This window comes from Nelumbo nucifera, chromosome 5 (genome assembly GCF_055504915.1).
Source record: "Nelumbo nucifera cultivar China Antique chromosome 5, China Antique-T2T, whole genome shotgun sequence".
In the NCBI taxonomy this organism is placed as follows: Eukaryota; Viridiplantae; Streptophyta; class Magnoliopsida; order Proteales; family Nelumbonaceae; genus Nelumbo; species Nelumbo nucifera.
In genome coordinates this window covers 39913150-39933097 of record NC_142653.1, presented here as the reverse complement: position 1 = coordinate 39933097, position 19948 = coordinate 39913150, and the positions used below count along the sequence as shown (strand labels likewise).

General features: G+C 44.1%; 1 protein-coding gene across 1 annotated transcript in view; it reads left to right on the top strand.

Moving 5' to 3' along the window:
* Positions 1–459: 459 nt before the first annotated feature.
* Positions 460–19948, top strand: part of LOC148791439 (wall-associated receptor kinase 2-like) — a 58773-nt gene continuing 39284 nt past the window's right edge. Inside the window, 3 exon segments of the mRNA XM_088888181.1 lie at positions 460–1592; positions 1692–1856; positions 3587–4768. Coding sequence (XP_088744307.1) covers positions 680–1592; positions 1692–1856; positions 3587–4768 — 2260 coding nt within the window. The 5' untranslated portion in view covers positions 460–679.

The window sequence follows — 19948 nt, the reverse complement described above, 5'->3', positions numbered from 1 at the left end:
ATATGGTATCCAATTAATCAATCATCCAAGTGGGTAGCAAAATTTGAACCAATTCGGGTTGGTGGTTGAAAAATCAGTAATATGATTTTGGATGCATGGTTGAGATAAATTGAGTTATCTGAGGCCATTTTGGTGGTGTAGATCGTTGACATGTTTTAATTTTTACATCACTTTAATTGATTATGCGAGATTGGTTGAAGTCTCGGTATATTGCTTGGATGATCAACATTAATAGAAGCCATTCAAAATGGTATCCAATTAATGAATTTGATCCAACATTCCAACCACTGGGTTCCATATGCTAGAATATACAATCTTTTGTATTTATTAATCCAAATTAGATATCGCTTAAAATTGATTTCTTCCTTTTCTTTTTGCTTTTGCTTTCAAAGCTAGCAGAAAAATAACATACAAGGACAACTAGGTAACTTCATGTTCACCAATTAACACGGCTAGGGACTTTGAAAATTATACAGGGCGAAATGTGGAAGAAATTGATTAGGGGATTAAGTGTCACCCCGGCCCCAAGTAACAGACTAACAGTTGGAGTGTCTCAATAATTACCCAGAGTTCTAAAATAACGTATATATATATATACCGCTACGAGCAAATCGCTGTTCTTCATCTACATAAAACCAGATACACAAAATCAGGTCTGCACAATTGCAAAGAGAGAGAGATGGGTTGGAAGATTATCGTCGTGTCAGTAATCCTATTTCTGAATGCGGCATCAACTTCTTCTCAGAGTTTGGCGAAGCCTGGTTGCCAAGAAAAATGTGGGGAACTGAGCATCCCATATCCCTTTGGAGTTGGAAATGATGATTCAGACTGTTTCAGAGACTCACATTTCCACTTAGTTTGTAACACTTCATCTGGCCATCCAGTGCTTCACTTCGAGGGAGGAAACATACCCTTCCTGAATATCTCGTTAGAAGGCCAATCCACTGTCTATATCTGGATTACCATCGACTGTTACAATCAAAGTGGTAGAACCTATGACGGGTTCCAAGAAATAGATATCACACTGGGAAATATATTAAGCTTCTCGAGCACCCGAAACAAATTCACGGCGATCGGTTGCGACACCAAGGCCTACATGTCGAGTTCATTGTTATCAGGTGATTCTTTTACGAGCGGTTGCATCTCATTTTGTACAAGCGACGAAACTCTGATTAATGGCTCCTGTTCCGGCATTGGATGCTGCCAGACTTCCATTCCAAATGGTCTTCATACCTTTAACGTCAGACTCTCCAGCTTTTACAACCACACCGACTCGTTGGACTTCAATCCCTGCAGCTACGCCTTCCTGGCTGACCAAGACTGGTTTAATAACTTCAATTTCTCCTCACCCGACCTCAAGGATCTCCCCAAGAAGAGGCTTCCGATCCGTTACGACGGAGCCCCTGTAACTCCAGTGGTGCTGGACTGGGTAATCCCCGACGACAACTGCACCTATGCAATAAAGAATCGGACGAGCTACGCATGTGGAGACAACACCGATTGCTCCGATTCCTCCAACCCCACCGGCGGCTATAATTGTCACTGTAAGCAAGGTTACCGGGGGAACCCTTATCTACCCCAAGGATGCCAAGGTGATGATGGCGACCTCTCTTAATAATTTTTTGTTTTCACAATTCATTTCACCCTACTGAGAATTAATAACTTCCATTCATGGCTGGTTTTGAATGTAGACATCGATGAATGCAAGGAAGACAATAACTGCACACATGTGTGCACAAATACAGTGGGAAGTTACAATTGTTCGTGCCCCAAGGGGACTCACGGAGACGGCTTCAAGGAAGGATCTGGTACTGGTTGCATTAAAAACCAAAGCCGAGTGATTGAGATTGCTTTAGGTAATATTAATTATATTTTTCCAGTTCCATTTATAATTTATCTTATAATTAAACTAACCGATCAAATTTATTTAATAAAATCCCGCTGTAAGCCTGTGACCACGTTGAAGCCAAAAATGTTTGTTCTTAAGTGAGCAAGTTGACTTGACCAAAAATGTGTGTTCTCAAGTCTCCAATATGAATCTGGATTTCCTCCTCACATAATGGTCTTCACACCCACCTCGTAGCACTTGCAGCGGTAAACATACCAATGAATCACCTCTTATTAATAAAATAAAAATTTTATTTAAAAAAAAGATGACAAAGACGGGAAAAGGATAGCCATGCTCGTCCAGCCACGCATATAGAACACCAGTTGTTTTGTGGTCATCATGGATTATCTATATGCGCAGCTGGATGAGCTTGATCAGCAATGTGTTGTGGCCAGCAGATCCGAACTCCAAAAAGGACCCAGCCTGCTGGCCAAAAAGGACCCACCTCTACTCCTTCCTCATGCACTCTTAGCACCCTGATTTCATTTTCTTAATTAAAACATCTACATAAACGTCCAAGAGACTTATCTAACTGTAGCCTGCTGGCACTCTTCCAATCTTGTAAGCATTCCCAATGGGGTCAAGGCAGGGATGGAGTAGTGTCTTGACTTATGGGGGCAACATACAATGAAAGGTGCCCCATCCCATGCATCGCACAGGCCCCCGCTAGTATGTTTTTAAAGGGGTCAATCTCATTTTCTACATATTTTACATACTAGTAAATGTGTAAGTGCATTTGCACGTGGCAGTATCTTTAAGACAAAACTATTTATAATTCATGGACAGTTTCTAAAGGGTTATAACATATAAGTGGGTAGTTACTGAACAGTTATGAGCGGGCAGTTTCTGATGTGAGAGTAAAAGACATATGCCCTCTTTATGCCAATTGTGTGCTTAGACAAGAGGGGTAGAAAACGTCCAAGAATATTCTAGAAAAAAGGGGAATTCGCTCATTATAGGTAGTATAGATTTTTCATCCATGTTTGTATTTTTATTATTTGATTGTGATGTCATAGGTTCAACCATTTCATCTGTTGGAAAAATAAAATGACTTGTTGACTTACCATTTTGGAGGGAAAATGTTTCTATTTTGAAATTGTTTGTTTTTTAATTGAAACACATGGTTAGGGGTATCAATGGGACCAGATTTGGTTTTGTCCCAGTCCGATTCAAAATCAATTTGAATGACAATCCTATAAGACATATTGAATTGGACGAGTCCTGACTTAATGGTCCAAAGTGTTTATTGGATTGGATTGGATCTAGTCCATCTGTAATGGATTTATATTGAATTTGGTCAAATTGAACCAGCAATATCTAGTCCACTGACAGAAGATATATAATTAGAGTACGGGTGTCAAAGGACCAAATTTGGGTTTGGGTTAGACCCAATCTAAAATACACCCAGTTTAAACAGATTCAACAGTCCAAACATTGAATTGGGCCAGTCCATAACGATCCAAAGTATTCATCAGATTGGATTGGACTGATCCATTTGCAATAGATTCATAGTGGACCAAATTGGATGGGATCAATATGCGATCCATTGACAGCCCTACACATGGCCAATCAATAGGCCCCTCTTTGTTGGTCTAGATTGTCATTTAAAAAATCTCCACGCTTGACCTGATTTCCTATACATAAATTAAATAATACTATAATTTTTACTTATCTATAAATTGGTTTGTTTATATGCAGTTGGAGGATCCTGCGTGTTGTTGTTCCTTATCATTGGTGTTACATGGAGCTGCTGGGTTTTTCAAAAACGTAAACTCAAACAGAAATTCTTCCAAGAAAATGGAGGTGTATTTTTAAATCAATTACTTGCTTTGCATGGAGACGATAGAGAGAGAAAGTTAAGGATATTTACTTCAGAGGAACTTAGAAAAGCAACTAACAATTACAATGAGAGCCGAATCATTGGTAAAGGAGGTTATGGCACGGTTTACAAAGGGACGTTACCAGACGAGAGAGATATTGCCATTAAAATATCCAAAGAGACAAACAAGATCCAAGTTAAAGAATTCATAAATGAGATTGTCATTCTTGCTCGTCTCAATCACGAAAATGTGGTGAAGCTATTAGGCTGTTGTTTAGAAACCCCTGTTCCAATTTTAGTTTATGAGTTTATTACAAGGGGGACCTTGTTTCACCGAATCCATGGCGATGGGAGACAAAAGTTTGTGCTCTCATGGGAGGATCGATTAAGAATAGCGGCAGAAACTGCAGGAGCACTTGCATATCTGCATTCAGCAGGTGATCCGCCAATCATTCATGGAGATGTCAAGTCTATGAACATACTCTTAGATGATAAATTCACTGCAAAAGTATCAGATTTTGGTGCTTCAAGATTGGTCCCCCTGAATCAAATGCAGTTATCTACGCTTGTACAAGGAACTTTTGGGTACATAGATCCAGAATATATGCAAACAAGGCAGTTATCCGACAAGAGTGATGTTTATAGCTTTGGTGCAGTCCTTGTGGAGCTATTAACAGGAAAGAAGATTTATTCTGATGACAGGCCTGAAGAACGGAAAAATATGGCAAAGTATTTTGTTTTGTCAATGAAACAGAACCGTCTCTTTGATGTCCTAGAAGATGAAGTGATGCATGGAGGAAATCATACACAACTTCAAGGAGTTGCTAATCTTGCAGAACAATGCCTACGATTGAACGGGGAAGAGAGGCCAACAATGAGAGAAGTTGCAGTGGAATTAGACTACTTACGAGGACGTGGAGTTGGTAAGCACTCATGGGTGAAAGAGAACTATGATGAAGAATCTGTGCACTTGTTGGTCGAATCTTCTTTGGACTCTCAAATTGAAAGTTCTACCAGGGGAATTGACAGCTTAAAGAATCAAGTTATATTATCCCTAGATGGTGCGAGATAATTTGCTATAGTAGTTTGGATCTACTACACCACCGTTTTCCTCAATTTTCTCCTATACTTCCATTCAATCTGATATATATAGGTGTCTCCTTACACGTGTGTAAATATTCATTCATGTGAAACACACATGTCATGACACATGATCTGCAACACAGTAAATGGAAGCATATATAGAAGAATAGTGTATGAAAAAGGTGAGTGCAGGAGAAGTGTAGTGTTAGTGTTGTTTTTTTCCTTATTGTTATCTTCTTATGTTTTTGTATGTTCTTCTTTTGAGTTCAGTGTCAATGTTAGTGTTAGGAAATAAATTAAGAATAGGAGACGAGTAGTGTGTTAGTGTTGTGTTTTCCCTTATTGTTATCTTTGTTCTTGGATCTTACTTTTCAGTTCACTGTCAATGTTAGTATTAGGGTTGTGTTTTTCCTTATTGTTATCTTTTTATGTTGTTCTTCTTTTCAGTTCTTTTTTAGTTTTTGTGTCATTAGTGATCACTTTTTATGTCCAACCGTATTGTGTTTCCAACAATAAATATATCTCAATTTTTAATATTGGTGATTATTTAAAGGAATGTTTTAAGAAGCAATCTTGAAATTCAACAACTTTTCCCTATAGGCTCAGTTTGGAAGGAGTACGAATACAAATATGGGTATGTCAGACATTTTAATGCCCCTTTTTAGAGAATTCTAATAAAGGGGGTCTACTTGCAACTATGTTAGTTCAGGGGAGGTGATTGCACTCATCAAACTTGAGGGGGGGGGGGGGGGGGGGGGGGTTTCAGCAATTTACCCTTATTTTAATTTTATTTTCGTTATATATATATGTATAAATATATAGATAGATAGATAGATCGATAGATCGATAGATCAATTTTTAGTGTGGGCTAACCCAAGTGCATCAAATTTCAGTGTGGTTTGGACTCAGGCTGAATAGTTTGGGCTTGATCTCGGGCTTTAGGCCCAATTCTTAGGGTTGGGCCTAAGTAGAGCTAAAACCCAACCTAGCCTACCCGACTTGCACCCCTACTCACCGAACAATGAAAACTTTCTTGAAAAAACAAGGTGTGAACTCATCATCCACCATGCAAATTGATTTTACAATTTTAAAGGATTGGAAGTTTTTTTTCTGCTCATTGTGGTGGCATTTGATAAATATAAAATCTGAAAAGAAGTAAAAATGATTTTTTGCTTTCTAGAGGTTCTAAAAAGATAAGATCATTTGAGTTGGAGCAATTCCCCTATATCTGAAATTGCAATTTTAATAAAAATAGTACTCTATTAATAAAAAATATTATATATTTTCAAATAAATAATTATTTATTATTTAATTAAAAATAATATATATATATTTATTATTATTAACTAATAATAAATAAAGTATACTTTATTATTACTAATAAATATATTATGAAATTTTCTTCTTATTACGATATAAATATTAATTCTAAATATTATTATTTATTTAATTTAAAATGATATTATTTATAAATTTATGATAATAACTATTTAATAGTTATTAATAATAAATATTACTATAGAAATATAATTTATGATAATATCCACTAAAGCCATCATTAGACTTCAAAACATTGATACCCAAGTAGACTTCAAATCTGATTATCCCTGATAATGTGTAGGCATGGTGCATATCTGAGTTAGACCTAACTCAAAAGAAAATATTTGCTTGAGCCTGCAAATTTATATATCTGATCGGGTTAGGTCAAGTTATAAAATATATGTTACTTATTATTATTAATTATTAAAATATTGTTAGCTATTAAAATATTGTAATTATTAAATTTTAAAATACAGTAATTTTTGGAAATTGTCATATTTTTAGAAATATTGTTAATTTCTTGGCTAAAACTAATTAATTGTAATTTTCTAGTAATTAAATATAACCTTTTGGTAATTAAATGTAATTTTCTATTATTTATAGCTTAAATTATAATTAATGTTAATTACAGTTTAAAAATAATTATTGTTAATTATATTAGTATTAATAATTAAAATACATTAATCTTTAATTATTATTCAGTATTTTTTGCAATAAAATACATTTAATTTAATTTTTAATTATTTTTAGTATTTTAATTAAGCTTTAGGTTTTTCAGAACTTTTTGATTTTTAATTAATTTTTGGTGTTTTTCATTATTATTCAGGATTTTTTGCATATGAGTATTTTTCAACAATTTTCAGAATTTATTTTTGCATATTAGTTACTACAAAGTTAATTTGCATTTGCTCTCAATAAAAATCAATTAAATAACTAAATGAATACCATAGTTAATAAAAATACAACTAATTTTCAATAATTTCTAGCTTGGGTATTTTTTTAATAAGTTTTGGTATTTTTTTATAATAAAATACTATTAATTGTACTTTTTACTAAATACCCTTATTAATATAAAATACTGTTAATTTTCAATATTTATTAAATATTTTTAGTATTTTAATTATGTTTAGGGTTTTCAGAATTTTCTGGATTTTTAATTAATTGTTGGTATTTTTTCATTATTATTTAGTAATTTTTGCAATAAAATGGGTTCTACGTTTTAAATTTTCATTAATTTTTATCATTTTTAATGAGTTCACTATGCACAATAAAGTTCTTAACTCATAAGTTATCTAATAATATTATTAAAATTATCAATTAATAGTTTTATATTTAAATTTCTTATTTTTATTAGTGTTTATTATGTTTGATTTTTAAGTGGAATTAAAACACATTTTTAATATTTACTAAGTTTTGTTAATATTTATATTATTAATAATAACATATGATGGAGGACGATTTGACCCGACCTATGGAACGGTGACATGCAGACACTGACTCAGCACGAACAACAGCTCAGCATTGTAGCCTAGTGCAACCGGGTGATGGGCCCATAAAGCAGCTCGTTACATCGTAGTCCACAAAAGGAGAAGCTCGCCACAACGTGAGCTCCGGGTTACCCGAGCTACCTTTGAACGGATACTCCGAGGCAACTTTAGCTCGCAAACTAAGGGAACTAGCTCACCCAAGCTCCCAAGCAGACAAGTCACCCCAAGGACCAATTCTGTTAAAGGTAATCCTGAAGTATTCCGAGCTCGCTACAAAGTAGCTCAGGAATGGGCCACCTGGGCACTCCTCAGGAAGCTTCTCCCAGACAAAAACACACTGATTCGCCTATAGATACCCCGAGGTGAAGACACCTCGGGCCAGACAGCTCGACTTAGCTTTCCACAGGCAGCTCGCCGCATACAAGATAGCCCGGCACAGGGTGACTCGTGAGTGAGTAGTTTGACATGTCGCAAGAAGATCTCCTGCCCGACCATCGTACCCGACAAATCTAGAGACAGCAGCCATATCCCTCGTTAGACAGCACCGTGTCTGCCACCTTCAGAGGGTGCCTTACACCTGACAAGCATGTACCCTGCGGCGACGGCCCCGCGCATGCCACCTCAGCCCCGCCAGTAACGGCTGCGGCAGGCTGACAGTGGCGGTTATACCCGCCCAGTCAGAGGCCAGTGGGCCCGATACAACGGATTTCTGTTATAAGGAGCTAGTATCAAGGAACGGAGGTATCATCTTCTACTCTCGTGCTATCTGCACTCTTAGCATTCGTCTTCTCCTTGCTTCTCCTGTGGAATACTAACTTAAGCATTGGAGTGTTCCCGTCGGGCTAGCCCCCGGGGATTCTTCTTCTTCTCCATCTCAGGTACCTTTCTAGAGCCATGCAAGTGCCAGCTAGGAGTGACCGGATTGCGCACCATCATTTGGCGCCGTCTGTGGGAAAACACTTCTAAAAGCCTTCCTCTAAACCTTCATAGTTCTTCCTTCTCTGAAAAGCTCGGCACTCATGGCTTCCTCAAGCAACGTTGGATGAAGCATGGAGATGGGTAACTCTAGGGAACAACACCAGGTTCCCACGGTCTGCATAGGACAATTCACCATCCCTCTTTCGGTGGACGGAGTCCCCAACCTGAACGTGTTGCGAGCAATGGCACCTCTGGGTGTTCCCCTCCCTTCCTCTGTAGAAACGAACTTTGCTGAACCGACTGTCGTTCTTCTGGCGTCCAGCCAGAACCAGCTCGACGATCTGATGCAGTGCATGCGGGCCATGCAAGCCCAAGTGCAGCAGCTCCAGCAACACCAGATTTACCAACAACAAGTGTTGCACCACGTCTCCCAGTACCACTATCAGCAGCAATTCCCTCAACTGCCTCGACCTCAGCTTCAGCAGCCACAACTCCCTCCTCGGCACCCAGTCTCACCACGGGCAAGGTCTCGCCGCTAGGAGGAGCACCTTTCTCGCCAAGGGGAGGCCCCCCAGAACCCTCCTAAGAGCCAGGCCTCCTTCCACGGCAGACAAGAAAGATCAGCCACTCCGGTCTCACCGTGGGCAGTCAGGTCAGGAGGACCTCAGCTCGCTAGGTTCACGTCACCTCAACTCTCAAAGCCCGACACCCCATTCCAAGAGAACCGGTTCGAGATCCTGGCCGCAGGTTCCAAGCAGGATCCCTCTGTCCGCAGCCATCACCAGCGGCCTGAGCCACTTCCTGCACACACCACTCCTGACAGCACAGAGGTGAGCAGCACGAACGCCGAGCCCACCAAGAAGCAGAGACGTCGCCGCCAAGCTCGCCGATCTACAACCCACAACCTGCCCGAGCTCGGAGGTAGAGAAGAGCTAAGCTCGGGCGAAGCTAAGGCTCCCCTCCTTTCGGTTCCGTCCCCCTGCTTTCCAACTCCTGGGAATCCCAATGCCTAAAGACATCAAGCTCCCCCCTCTTGACAAATATGATGGGTCGTTTGACCCAAATGATCACGTAGATGCCTTCCAGTCACAGATGCACCTGGCAAGAGCCAGTGAGTCGTGCATGTACGTGGCCCTCTCCACCACTTTCAGAGGAGTAGCCCGTATGTGGTATCGAAACCTGACACTTGGATCGATACAAAGTTGGGCGCAGTTTGCGCAAGCCTTCACGTCCCACTTCGTCACCAGCAAGCGGTGCCCGCGAACTGAAGGAAGCCTCCTCAACAAAGTGCAGAGAGAGGGACAGTCCATCCAAGGCTATATCAAGCGGTTCAACGATACGTGCATGCAGATACCATGCCTGGACCCCGTCGTGCGCCTCGTAGCAGCCAAGAAAGGCGTGACGCATAAAGAGTTCAAATGGCACATGGTCGTCAACCAACCGGCGACCATAACCGAATTTCTTAAGCTTGCAGACAGGTTTATAGCCACAGAGGAAGAGATCAACCAGAAGGGCGAGGGCGTGCCCGAGAAGAGGAAAAGGGAAGGAGAGCCTTCCAACCAAGGGGACAGCTGAAAGAAAAATGATGCAGCTCGGGGGAGCAAAGTCGGGTCAGTCATTCCGAGCCCTTGTAGCGGACCGAACTGATTACACCCCACTGAATGTGAAGCGGGCCGAAATTCTGATGGCGATCAAGGACACCCCGTATGTGAAGTGCCCACCCCGTCTGAGGGGGAATCCCAATGAGAGAAATAAGAATCTGTATTACATTTTTCACAAAGATCACGGTCAAAGTACCGAGAATTGTAAAAACCTCCGCGATGAGATTGAGGAGTCCATCCATCGCGGATATTTAAGGAACTTTGTACAAAATAATAATAATAATAATAATAATAAAGTAGGTTGGCAAGGGGAGCACGGTAAGGATGCTCCCGAGTCCAGCAGCAGGCCGGCCGAACAGTCGCAAAGGCAGCCCCCGGAAGAGAGGTCGGTTCAGGGCACCATCCACGTGATAGTGGGAGGCTCGATCGTCGCGGGTTGTACTTCAGCGGCAGCTCGGATGTCAGTTCGTGAAGCTGCTCGGGAAGAACAGAATCCTCTAAAGCGGTCGAAGACAGAAGAGGTCAGACGCGCTTGTGATAAAGTTGAGGATCAACGACTTCGAGGTCAGACGCGTACTCGTTGACTCAGGCAGCTCAGCAGATATTCTCTTCAAAGCCGCGTCCGACCAGCTTCAGTTGTAGGGAAGTGACTTGAAGCCCGCAAACACTCTTTTGGTGGGCTTCAGCGGAGAAGAAGTCAGACCCCTTGAGAAAGTGACAGTACCTGTGGAAGTCGGCACATGGCCCTGCGTAGTCAGACTCAACCACGACTTCCTGGTGGTCGCGACCCCCTCCCCATACAATGCCATAATAGGTCGGCCGATCACCCATGCCCTACGGGCGGTGGTCTCCACTTATCCTTTGGCAATGAAGTTCCCTACGGACTTCGGTGCGGGGGTAGCGCGGGGCGACCAGCTCAAGTCCCGCAAGTGCTATGTCGCCGCCCTAAAGGGAAAGACCAAGGTGGCCGATGACCTCAAACTGGAGTGGCTTACAGAGCAAGGCAAAGAACGAGATGCACCCATGGAAGAAACAGTCGATGTTCTGACCTCAGCCGTAGACCCAGCTCGGACGCTTCAGATCGGTGCTTCCGTTCAGGAACCTCTACGATCCGAATTGTTAGGCCCGTTAGACGGAAGAAACCCAACCTAGCCCTGGAGCGGTGGAAAGCGGTCGACGAGGAGGTCGAGAAGCTCCTCGCAGCTGAATTCATAAGAGAAGTCCATTACCCGAGCTGGGTAGCCAACCCCGTTCTGGTAAAGAAGGCTAACGGCAAGTGGCGCATGTGCGTCAACTACACCAACCTAAACCGAGCCTGCCCGAAAGACTGCTTCCCGCTTCCCATAATTGACCGTTTGGTGGATGTGACCTCAGGGCACAAGTTGCTGAGTTTCTTAGATGCCTATTCGGGCTAGAACCAAATCAAGATGGACCCGTCGGACGAAGAAAAAACTGCCTTCATCACGGAGTTCGGTCTATATTGTTACAAGGTTATGCCCTTCGGGTTGAAAAACGCAGGGGCAACCTTTCAAAGGCTTGTAAATAAGTTGTTTGCGGCATTAATTGGTAGAAAAGAAGAATGTTATGTAGACGACATGGTCATCAAAACTCAATTTTCGCATGAAATAATACAAGACTTGCATTTTGTTTTTTAAATTTTGTGTAAGTTTAATATGAGATTGAAACCAAATAAGTGAATATGCCCTGGTAATTGCAGCTCGGAAGCTCCGCCCGCACTTCCAGGTCCACACTATTATCGTCCTCACCAACAAACCACTGAGGCAAGTCTTACTTAAGCCCGAGGTCTCTAGTCGGTTGACGAAATGGGCCGTTGAGCTCAATGAGTACAACCTCCAGTACAAGCCGCAAACTGCCATTAAGGCTCAAGCCTTAGCATATTTCATCGCCGAGTGCACATTCAGCTCCGAAATTCCCAGGCCGGTTGAGCACGAGGTCCCCAGTTCGGGTGAGCCCGAAGCTCCCAGGCCGGTTGAGTCCGAGCCCCGTGAGGTAGCAGCCAGTGTGGCATCTCTCCTAGTTAGGCCAAGCGTGAACTGGGATGAGGAGCCTTGGATCCTTCACGTAGATGGCTCCTCGAGCCAACAAGGCAGCGGAGCCGGAATAGTTTTGCATGGCCCAAGTGGTACGAAATTGGAGTACGCGCTACGCTTCGAGTTCACGACATCTAATAATGAAGCAGAATACGAGGCGTTGATAGCTGGACTGGCTTTAGCCAGAGAAGTAAAAGCCAAGCACGTCGTTATCTGCAGCGACTCCCAGCTCGTGGTCAACCAGTTCACTAGCGAGTATGAAGCTCGCGAGCCAACCATGGTCGCCTACTTAGCCAAAGTCAGAGAGGCCCTGCTCAACTTCCAGTCACACTTCAACAGGCAAATCCCGAGGTCGGAGAACGTTGAGGCCGACACCCTGTCCAGGTTAGCTAGCGCCAGCGACATTACCATGAAAACTGTGTACATAGAGGACCTGCCTCGGCCTAGCATTCTCGGGGGGAAGAGGAGGTCGCTCCCGTCGTTCAAGCAGAGCCGAGCTGGATTGACCCGCTCGCGAGCTTCTTGCTACACGGGACCCTCCCTGCAGATCGCAATGCAGCCAGATATGTCAGCCAAATATGTCATGATAGACGAACAGATGTACCGGAGATCCTACACGCTTCCCTACCTGCGATGCTTGCGACCTACCGAAGCTGAGCTCGTACTTCGCGACACTCATGAGGGTCTGTGCAACGGACACTTGGGGGGCAGGGCCCTCGCCCAAAAGGCACTTCGACAGGGGTATTATTAGCCAACAATGAAGGCAGATGCCATTGAGCTCGTTAGAAAATGTGATAAATGCCAGAAGCACGCCAATATCCACCACCAACCTACTACCGATCTCAAGTATCTCACCAGCCCGTGGCCTTTCGTGCAATGGGGCATCGACATACTTGGATCGTTCCCGCTAGCAGCAGGCCAGAGGAAATTTTTAGTGGTAGCAGTGGATTACTTCACCAAGTGGGTAGAAGCCGAACTCCTTGTAACGATCACAACTCGGAACGTCCAAAACTTCTTTTGGAAGAAAATTGTGAGCCGCTTCGGGTTACCTCGGGTACTGATCTCTGACAACGGCAAGCAGTTCGAGGACATCAAATTCCAGAACTGGTGCCAAGACATGGGAATCCGACAGAATTTTACTTCAGTTGCACACCCTCAAGCAAACAGTCAGGCAGAGGTCACAAACAGAGCCATCCTCCGCGGAATGAAGGCACGGTTGGACCGAGCTAAAGGGTTGTGGGCAGACGAGCTACCTAGTGTTCTATGGGCTTACCGAACCACGGAAAAGACCGCCATGGGAGAAACTCCCTTCAACCTCACCTACGGCACCGAAGCAGTTATCTCCGTAGAGATCGAAGTACCTACACTACGACTGGAAGGATACAGTGACCAGACGAACGAAGATGAGTTGTGTACCAACCTCGATCTACTCGACGAAGTAAGGGACCTCGCATACATCAGGACCGCAGCTTACCAGTAGAGAGTAGCTTGGTACTATAACGCCAGGGTCAAGAAGCGAAACCTCCGCGTCGGCGACCTGGTCCTTCGTAAAGTTATGGCACCTGAGCCCGGCGTTGGCAAGCTCGGGTCCAATTAGGAAGGACCTTACCGAGTGAAATGAGTGCTCTGGGAGGGAACGTACGAGCTCGAGACTCTCAAAGGGAAACAAGTACCTCAGGCATGGAACATTGTCAACTTAAGGCGATATTATCTGTGACAACTGGGTAGGCTACGAGTCACTCCTAGAGCCTAAGGGCCAAAGTGCCGAGCTAACAAGACCGCAGCACAATAGGACCTAGTCGCCTCTATGGCATGGGCGAACTCCAAGAGTGGGCTATCAATCACTCCCAGAGCCTAAGGGCCAAAATGCCAAGCTGACATGACCTCGGCGCAATAAGACTCAGTCGTCTCCATGACATGGGTGAACTTCAAGGGCAGACCACAAGTCACCCCCCGGCTTATGGGCTAAGGCACCGAGCTAACCAACACCTCGGCATCAAGAAAGACAGCCATTTCAACGATGGGGATAAAGTATGAAAAGTGCGAGCAGCACGGGCCTAAACCCCGCCAAGCATAGTTCGTTCCAGTACAATGGTCGAACTAAAGAATAACCGAGTGTATAGTTCGGGCACACGTGGTAACCACTTCACCGTGCACCATAGAGATGCCTTAAATGATTTAAGGGACAGTCTGAGAAAATGATCATCGAGAAGTCCTACTTCGAGTATGTAGCTCTAATAGCTTGGGTGTTGAGATTGCCTTAGTAAAGATAAAGAGAGCACATCATATTTCAAAGAAAAAGGGAGAACTTTCATTACCATTTCAAAAAAAAAGAGAGAAAAATGACAAGGCAATAATCGAGCTAAGCAACTCGGGAAAGTCTAACAATCACAGGGCATAACCGCCCAAGCAAAGATCTTTGAAAGATCGGGTTTATGGCACCCGGGAGCCACCAGAAGTCCAGGAGAAACACCGCCTCAGGGATCTGCCTCCTCATCCTCATCCTCCGGGGAGTCAAACTCCTCTTCCTCCGCTTGATCTGTTGTCTCGGGAGACAGGCCCTTCATAGTGATGTCGTCGAGGTTGAGCTCGGAGAACTTCTTCCGAACCAACCACCGGCAGAGCTTAAACCTAGAGCGGTATGAACTCGAGCCATATTCCACCTGGAGGTCATGGTATTCGTAGGAGTCTTTGAAATCCCAGACCACCTTCTCTCGTTCGGCCTCCACCATCTGGTTGAAATTTCGAATCCGATCTAGAAGAGTGGACTCCAAGTCCCGTACCTGCTGCCAAAGGAGCTCCCTCTTCGCCGCCACCCTCGATGACTCCTTCTGGTAATGTGTGCTCTCTTTAGAAAGTCGGGCAATTTGGGCATCCTGGTCGCGGACGAGTAGCTCCTGAGATTCACTCCCCTTGTGAGTGTGATGGAGCTCGCCCCGAATCCAGTCGAGCTCGCCCTGGAGCTTCTTATTAGTAGCCCACTGGTCGAGGGCATCAACGTGGTGGATGTGCGTCTGGAGAGCCATAGCATGGATGACGGTATTCACCTGCCAACAGAAAGAAGATCAGAAGACAGCAAAAGGAAGCGAAATGAGAGAAGAAGGGAAAGAATCACATACCACCATGCAGTGGGAGGAGGCAAACGCGGCGAGGTCCCTGGGCTCCATATTCCCCTAATGGGCGACCTCATCGTTGTTAATCGCCTTCCGGCTCCTCCGGTGAGCCACGGCGTAGTCGTTCACCCCTTCCCAGTTCCCCACTGGGAACGAAGGGTAAGGGGATGGCTGGAAAGGGTTACGGGGAGTAGCCCCCTACTATGGGAGCTTGCCCCCTCCGAAACCAGCCCCACTAGTTCCCTCGGATAGAGGTGGCGGGATCCCAGGCGGAGGGGAGGATAAAGCTGGCTTGGCAGAACCAAACTCAGCACCCCTCGAGGTGGGAGTTTGGTCGGGGCGCGACCTCTTCACCTTGCGCCCCTGGTTGCTTGAAAGAAGGCGGCGTGAGTTGATACCAGACATGATGGCTGCCAAGAAGAAATAATAGTATCAGTTCGGTAAGAACGAGATATATGTATGCATATGAACGCAATGTCATGACAAAAACTGCGCGACCTAAAAGGACAACCTACACGGGCTTAGGCCGGCCTGCGCGAGCTTCTCCTCGGCCAAATAGTCCGAGCAGAGGAAGCCTACCGATGCCCAGGACAGCATCGTTTTCTGAATTTCAGGGTCCAACTCGGTCCCGGAGTCCTGGATAGCGTCCCTCCAAGAAGTAGGGAAGGGCCACCCTTCGGGGTGCGAACCAAAAAATAATCCCGCTTCCAGGCGGGGATTTTCTTCGGGAGCTCGTGCAAGAGCTTGTAGCCACGGCGGGGAGAGAAGTAGTAGAGATGCCTCTCCGGCGGGGCCTCGGGAGTAGCATTCTTTATATAGAGGATAGCAGAGAAGATGTCTAGACTCAAGGGAAGACAGTATTCCTAACACAAGGATATCGTCCCAATGAAGTTTCTGATGGCATTGGGATGGAGCTGGTCAATAGTGACATTGAAGTGGTTTAGCACCTCCACTATCAAGGGGTGCAGAGGGAGACGCATGCCAGCCTCGAGCTGCTCCTGGTAAATGACTATATCATTGGGGCCATGCTCCCAAGGAAAATTAATAGTAGGGATGCAGTAGAGAAGGTCCCTAGGGAGGTGGAAATAGCTAATCAGAGACCTAAGTCTCCCCTCTGTCATGGAGGAAGGGCCGAAAGTATCGGGCTCCCTTCCCCGCGAAGTAGAAGCTCCTTCCCCGGAGACCTCCCTGGCCCCCGGAACCTGCTCTCAAGCTCCCCCCGAGCTCGAGGGAGCATCATCATCTTGGTCACTGCCCTGGTAACGGACATGGTGTGGGTATCCCGACATGACCGACAATAAGTAAGACTCACCGAAAGAGGACGGGATGAAATAAGCTGAGGAACTCGAGTAGACTTGATAGGTGCGCGACCTCAGAATCTGAAGACAGCAAGATGGCGTGAGGGGAAACGAGGCCCAGAGGGCCCTCCTATTTATAGCCCCCACGTTTCCGAATCGACGGCCCAGATCAAAGCGAATCCAACGGCTCGCAGGTGCTTGACCACACGTCTTCTAAAAACTGAAGGTGATTGGCGGCACGTCTTCCACGATTAAGGCAATGACGGCTGCACGACGCTCAAAATTAGGAGTTACTTCAGTACGTTTTGGGAATCCAAAAAGTCAGAAAAGTCAAGAAATCTCTTGATTCCCGCGGGTGCCCTTAATGTGAGTAGTCAATCAAGTTTGAATTTTGGTCAAATCAATCCATCACGCTTCGTGAACTCCTTGTGCTAAGGAAATGCTCTCAGCTCAAGGAGTGGGGGGCAATTGATGGAGGATGATTTGACCCGACCTATGGAACGGTTACATGCAGACACTGACTCAGCACGAACAACAACTCAGCATTGTAGCCTAGTGCAACCGGGTGATGGGCCAATAAAGCAGCTCGTTACATCGTAGTCCACAAAAGGAGAAGCTCACCACAACGTGAGCTCCGGGTTACCCGAGCTACCTTTGAAGGGATACTCCGAGGCAACTTTAGCTCGCGAACTAAGGGAACTAGCTCGCCCAAGCTCCCAATCAGACAAGACACCCCAAGGACCAATTCTATTAAAGGTAATCCTGAAGTATTCTGAGCTCGCTAAAAAGTAGCTTGGGAATGGGCCACCTGGGCACTCCTCAGGAAGCTTCTCCCAGACAGGAACACACTGATTCGCCTATAGATACCCCGAGGTGAAGACACCTCGGGCCAGACAGCTCGACTTAGCTTTCCACAGGCAGCTTGCCGCTTACAAGATAGCCCTGCATAGGGTGACCCGTGAGTGAGTAGTTTGACATGTCACAGGAAGATCTCCTGCTCGACCACCGTACCCGACAAATCTAGAGACAGCAGCCATATCCCTCGTCAGACAGCACCGTGTCTGCCACCTTCAGAGGGTGCCTTACACCTGACAGGCATGTACCTTGCAGCGATGGCCCCGCGCGTGCCACCTCAGCCCCGCCAGTAACAGCTGCGGCAGGCTGACAGTGGCGGTTATACCCGCCCAGTCAGAGGCCAGTGGGCCCGATACAACGGATTTCTGTTATAAGGAGCTAGTATCAAGGAACGGAGGTATCATCTTCTACTCTCGTTCTATCTGCACTCTTAGCATTTGTCTTCTCCTTGCTTCTCCTACGGAATACTAACTTAAGCATCGGAGTGTTCCCGTCGGGCTAGCCCCCGGGGATTCTTCTTCTTCTCCATCTCAGGTACCTTCCCAGAGCCATGTAAGTGCCAACTAGGAGTGACCGGATTGCGCACCATCAACATACATTAAAATAAGAGGCCATGGAAAACCTAAAGGTCTCTCTCTAATAGTGTGCAGTTTTATTAATCTAATCAAGATAAGTAATGATTACTGTTTTATATTTTCCAAACAAAAGAAAATAAGAAGAAATAAAAAAAAATAGATAAATATCTTTTCTCAAAGGAGAGGCATGCTAACATGGATAGACCAATTTTATTTACTATTAATTAATATTAAATTAATAATCAAAATTTGTTGTTAATTAACTAAAAGTATTCAAAGTTACTGTTAATATCTAAGATTTTAATAATTGTATAATTTAATTATATTTTTCATTTTAATAATTGCTAATAAATTTAGTTTTATTAAGGGTAAATCTCTTAAACTACCCCAACAGTTTGTGAAATTGACTAACTCTACCATTACTGTTTACATATTGTCTTAAATTACCCCTAAGTTTTCTGACAATTGACTAGCTCTACCCCTGTCGTTAGTATCCGTTCATTATCCGTTAAAATCCATACACATGTGACACTATGTGACATATAAATTTTTTTAAAACCCAATATTACCTTCTCGACCAGCAAACCCTACTTTGATAGTATTTATACCCCGCGAAATTCATTTCATCCCCACCGGAAGCTTCTACTGCTCCGGTTAGACTACCACCAAAAGCGTCAAAAAAACCAAGCTCAATCTTAACATCAAGGAGAATAGATCTAATTTGCCGAGGGATACGGAAGAAGTTGCTTGAAATAGCCTGAACTAGATTGGATTTATCGGAAAAGATCCGAAGGTTCTTCACATTGGAGCTTCTAGCTAAAGCTTCAGCAAAGATGGGTGAGTTTGGAGTAGTACTTGAAGATAGAGCACCCTTAAATCTGCCATCAGAATCAAAAAAACTTCATCAATACCAGCATACCTAGAATGGGGCAAAGCACCATCCACCATAACAGTTTCAAAACGAACGTGTGTAGCCCTCGAACGGGGGGCGATATTATATGATCTCGCAAACTTGTCCTGTCTCTGATTGGGAGCAGGATTCTATGCGTTGCTGGTCTAAATTTCAGAGCTAAACAGCATGAACAAATGTGGGTTTTTCATCAATTGGGTTTTATTTTGAAATTTTGATGAATAGTGAAGGATAAATTTGATATTTCATTTTTTTTCCATTAGTGTTTATGGGTATGTCAATTGTTAGAAAACTTAAGGGTACTTTAAGACAATACGTAAACAGTAAGGGTAGAGTTGGTCAATTTCGCAAAAAGTAGGGGTAGAGTTATTAATTATTTGTATTAATTTTAATAATTGTTATTATTTTTATTATTTTTAAATGAAATTTTGATTAACTTTAAATAAATAAAAATAATTACAAAAGCTAATATTTTATTAATATCCCTAATAATTAACAATTATATAGGAATGACAAGGAGGTGGGTTCAGGGCGGGGCACCCCATCCCTGTCCTTGCCCCATAGTCAAGACATTCTACCCCATCCTTGCCCTGTCCCTATGTCAGGCGGGTTCAAGGCAACCACTCTTCAATGTCGGGTGAGTTTAGGGGCAAGGCACCCCACTCCTCATCAAGGATGGGTAGAGGTGTAAAGTGAGCCCATGGGCGGCCCGCGCTCTACCCCGCTAGCTGTCACGAGTCGTGTTGCCCTCCTTGGTGAAAAATTTGGGGGTAGGCCTAAAACGGCCCACGGCCCATGGCCCAGGCCTGTGCGGGCCCATGTCATGCCATGTCGTGCCACGGGCCGAGCCTTGGGTCAGGTCAGGCCGTGCATTGGGCCAAAGCTATTTATTTAAAAAAATGACAAAAAACTTAAAATTTTAATTTTATATGAATTTTGTGTTTAAAATTGCTTATATATGCAATAATTAAATAAATTAGTATAATAAAATTAAAAATTATTTATTTCATTAATATATTATATACTATAT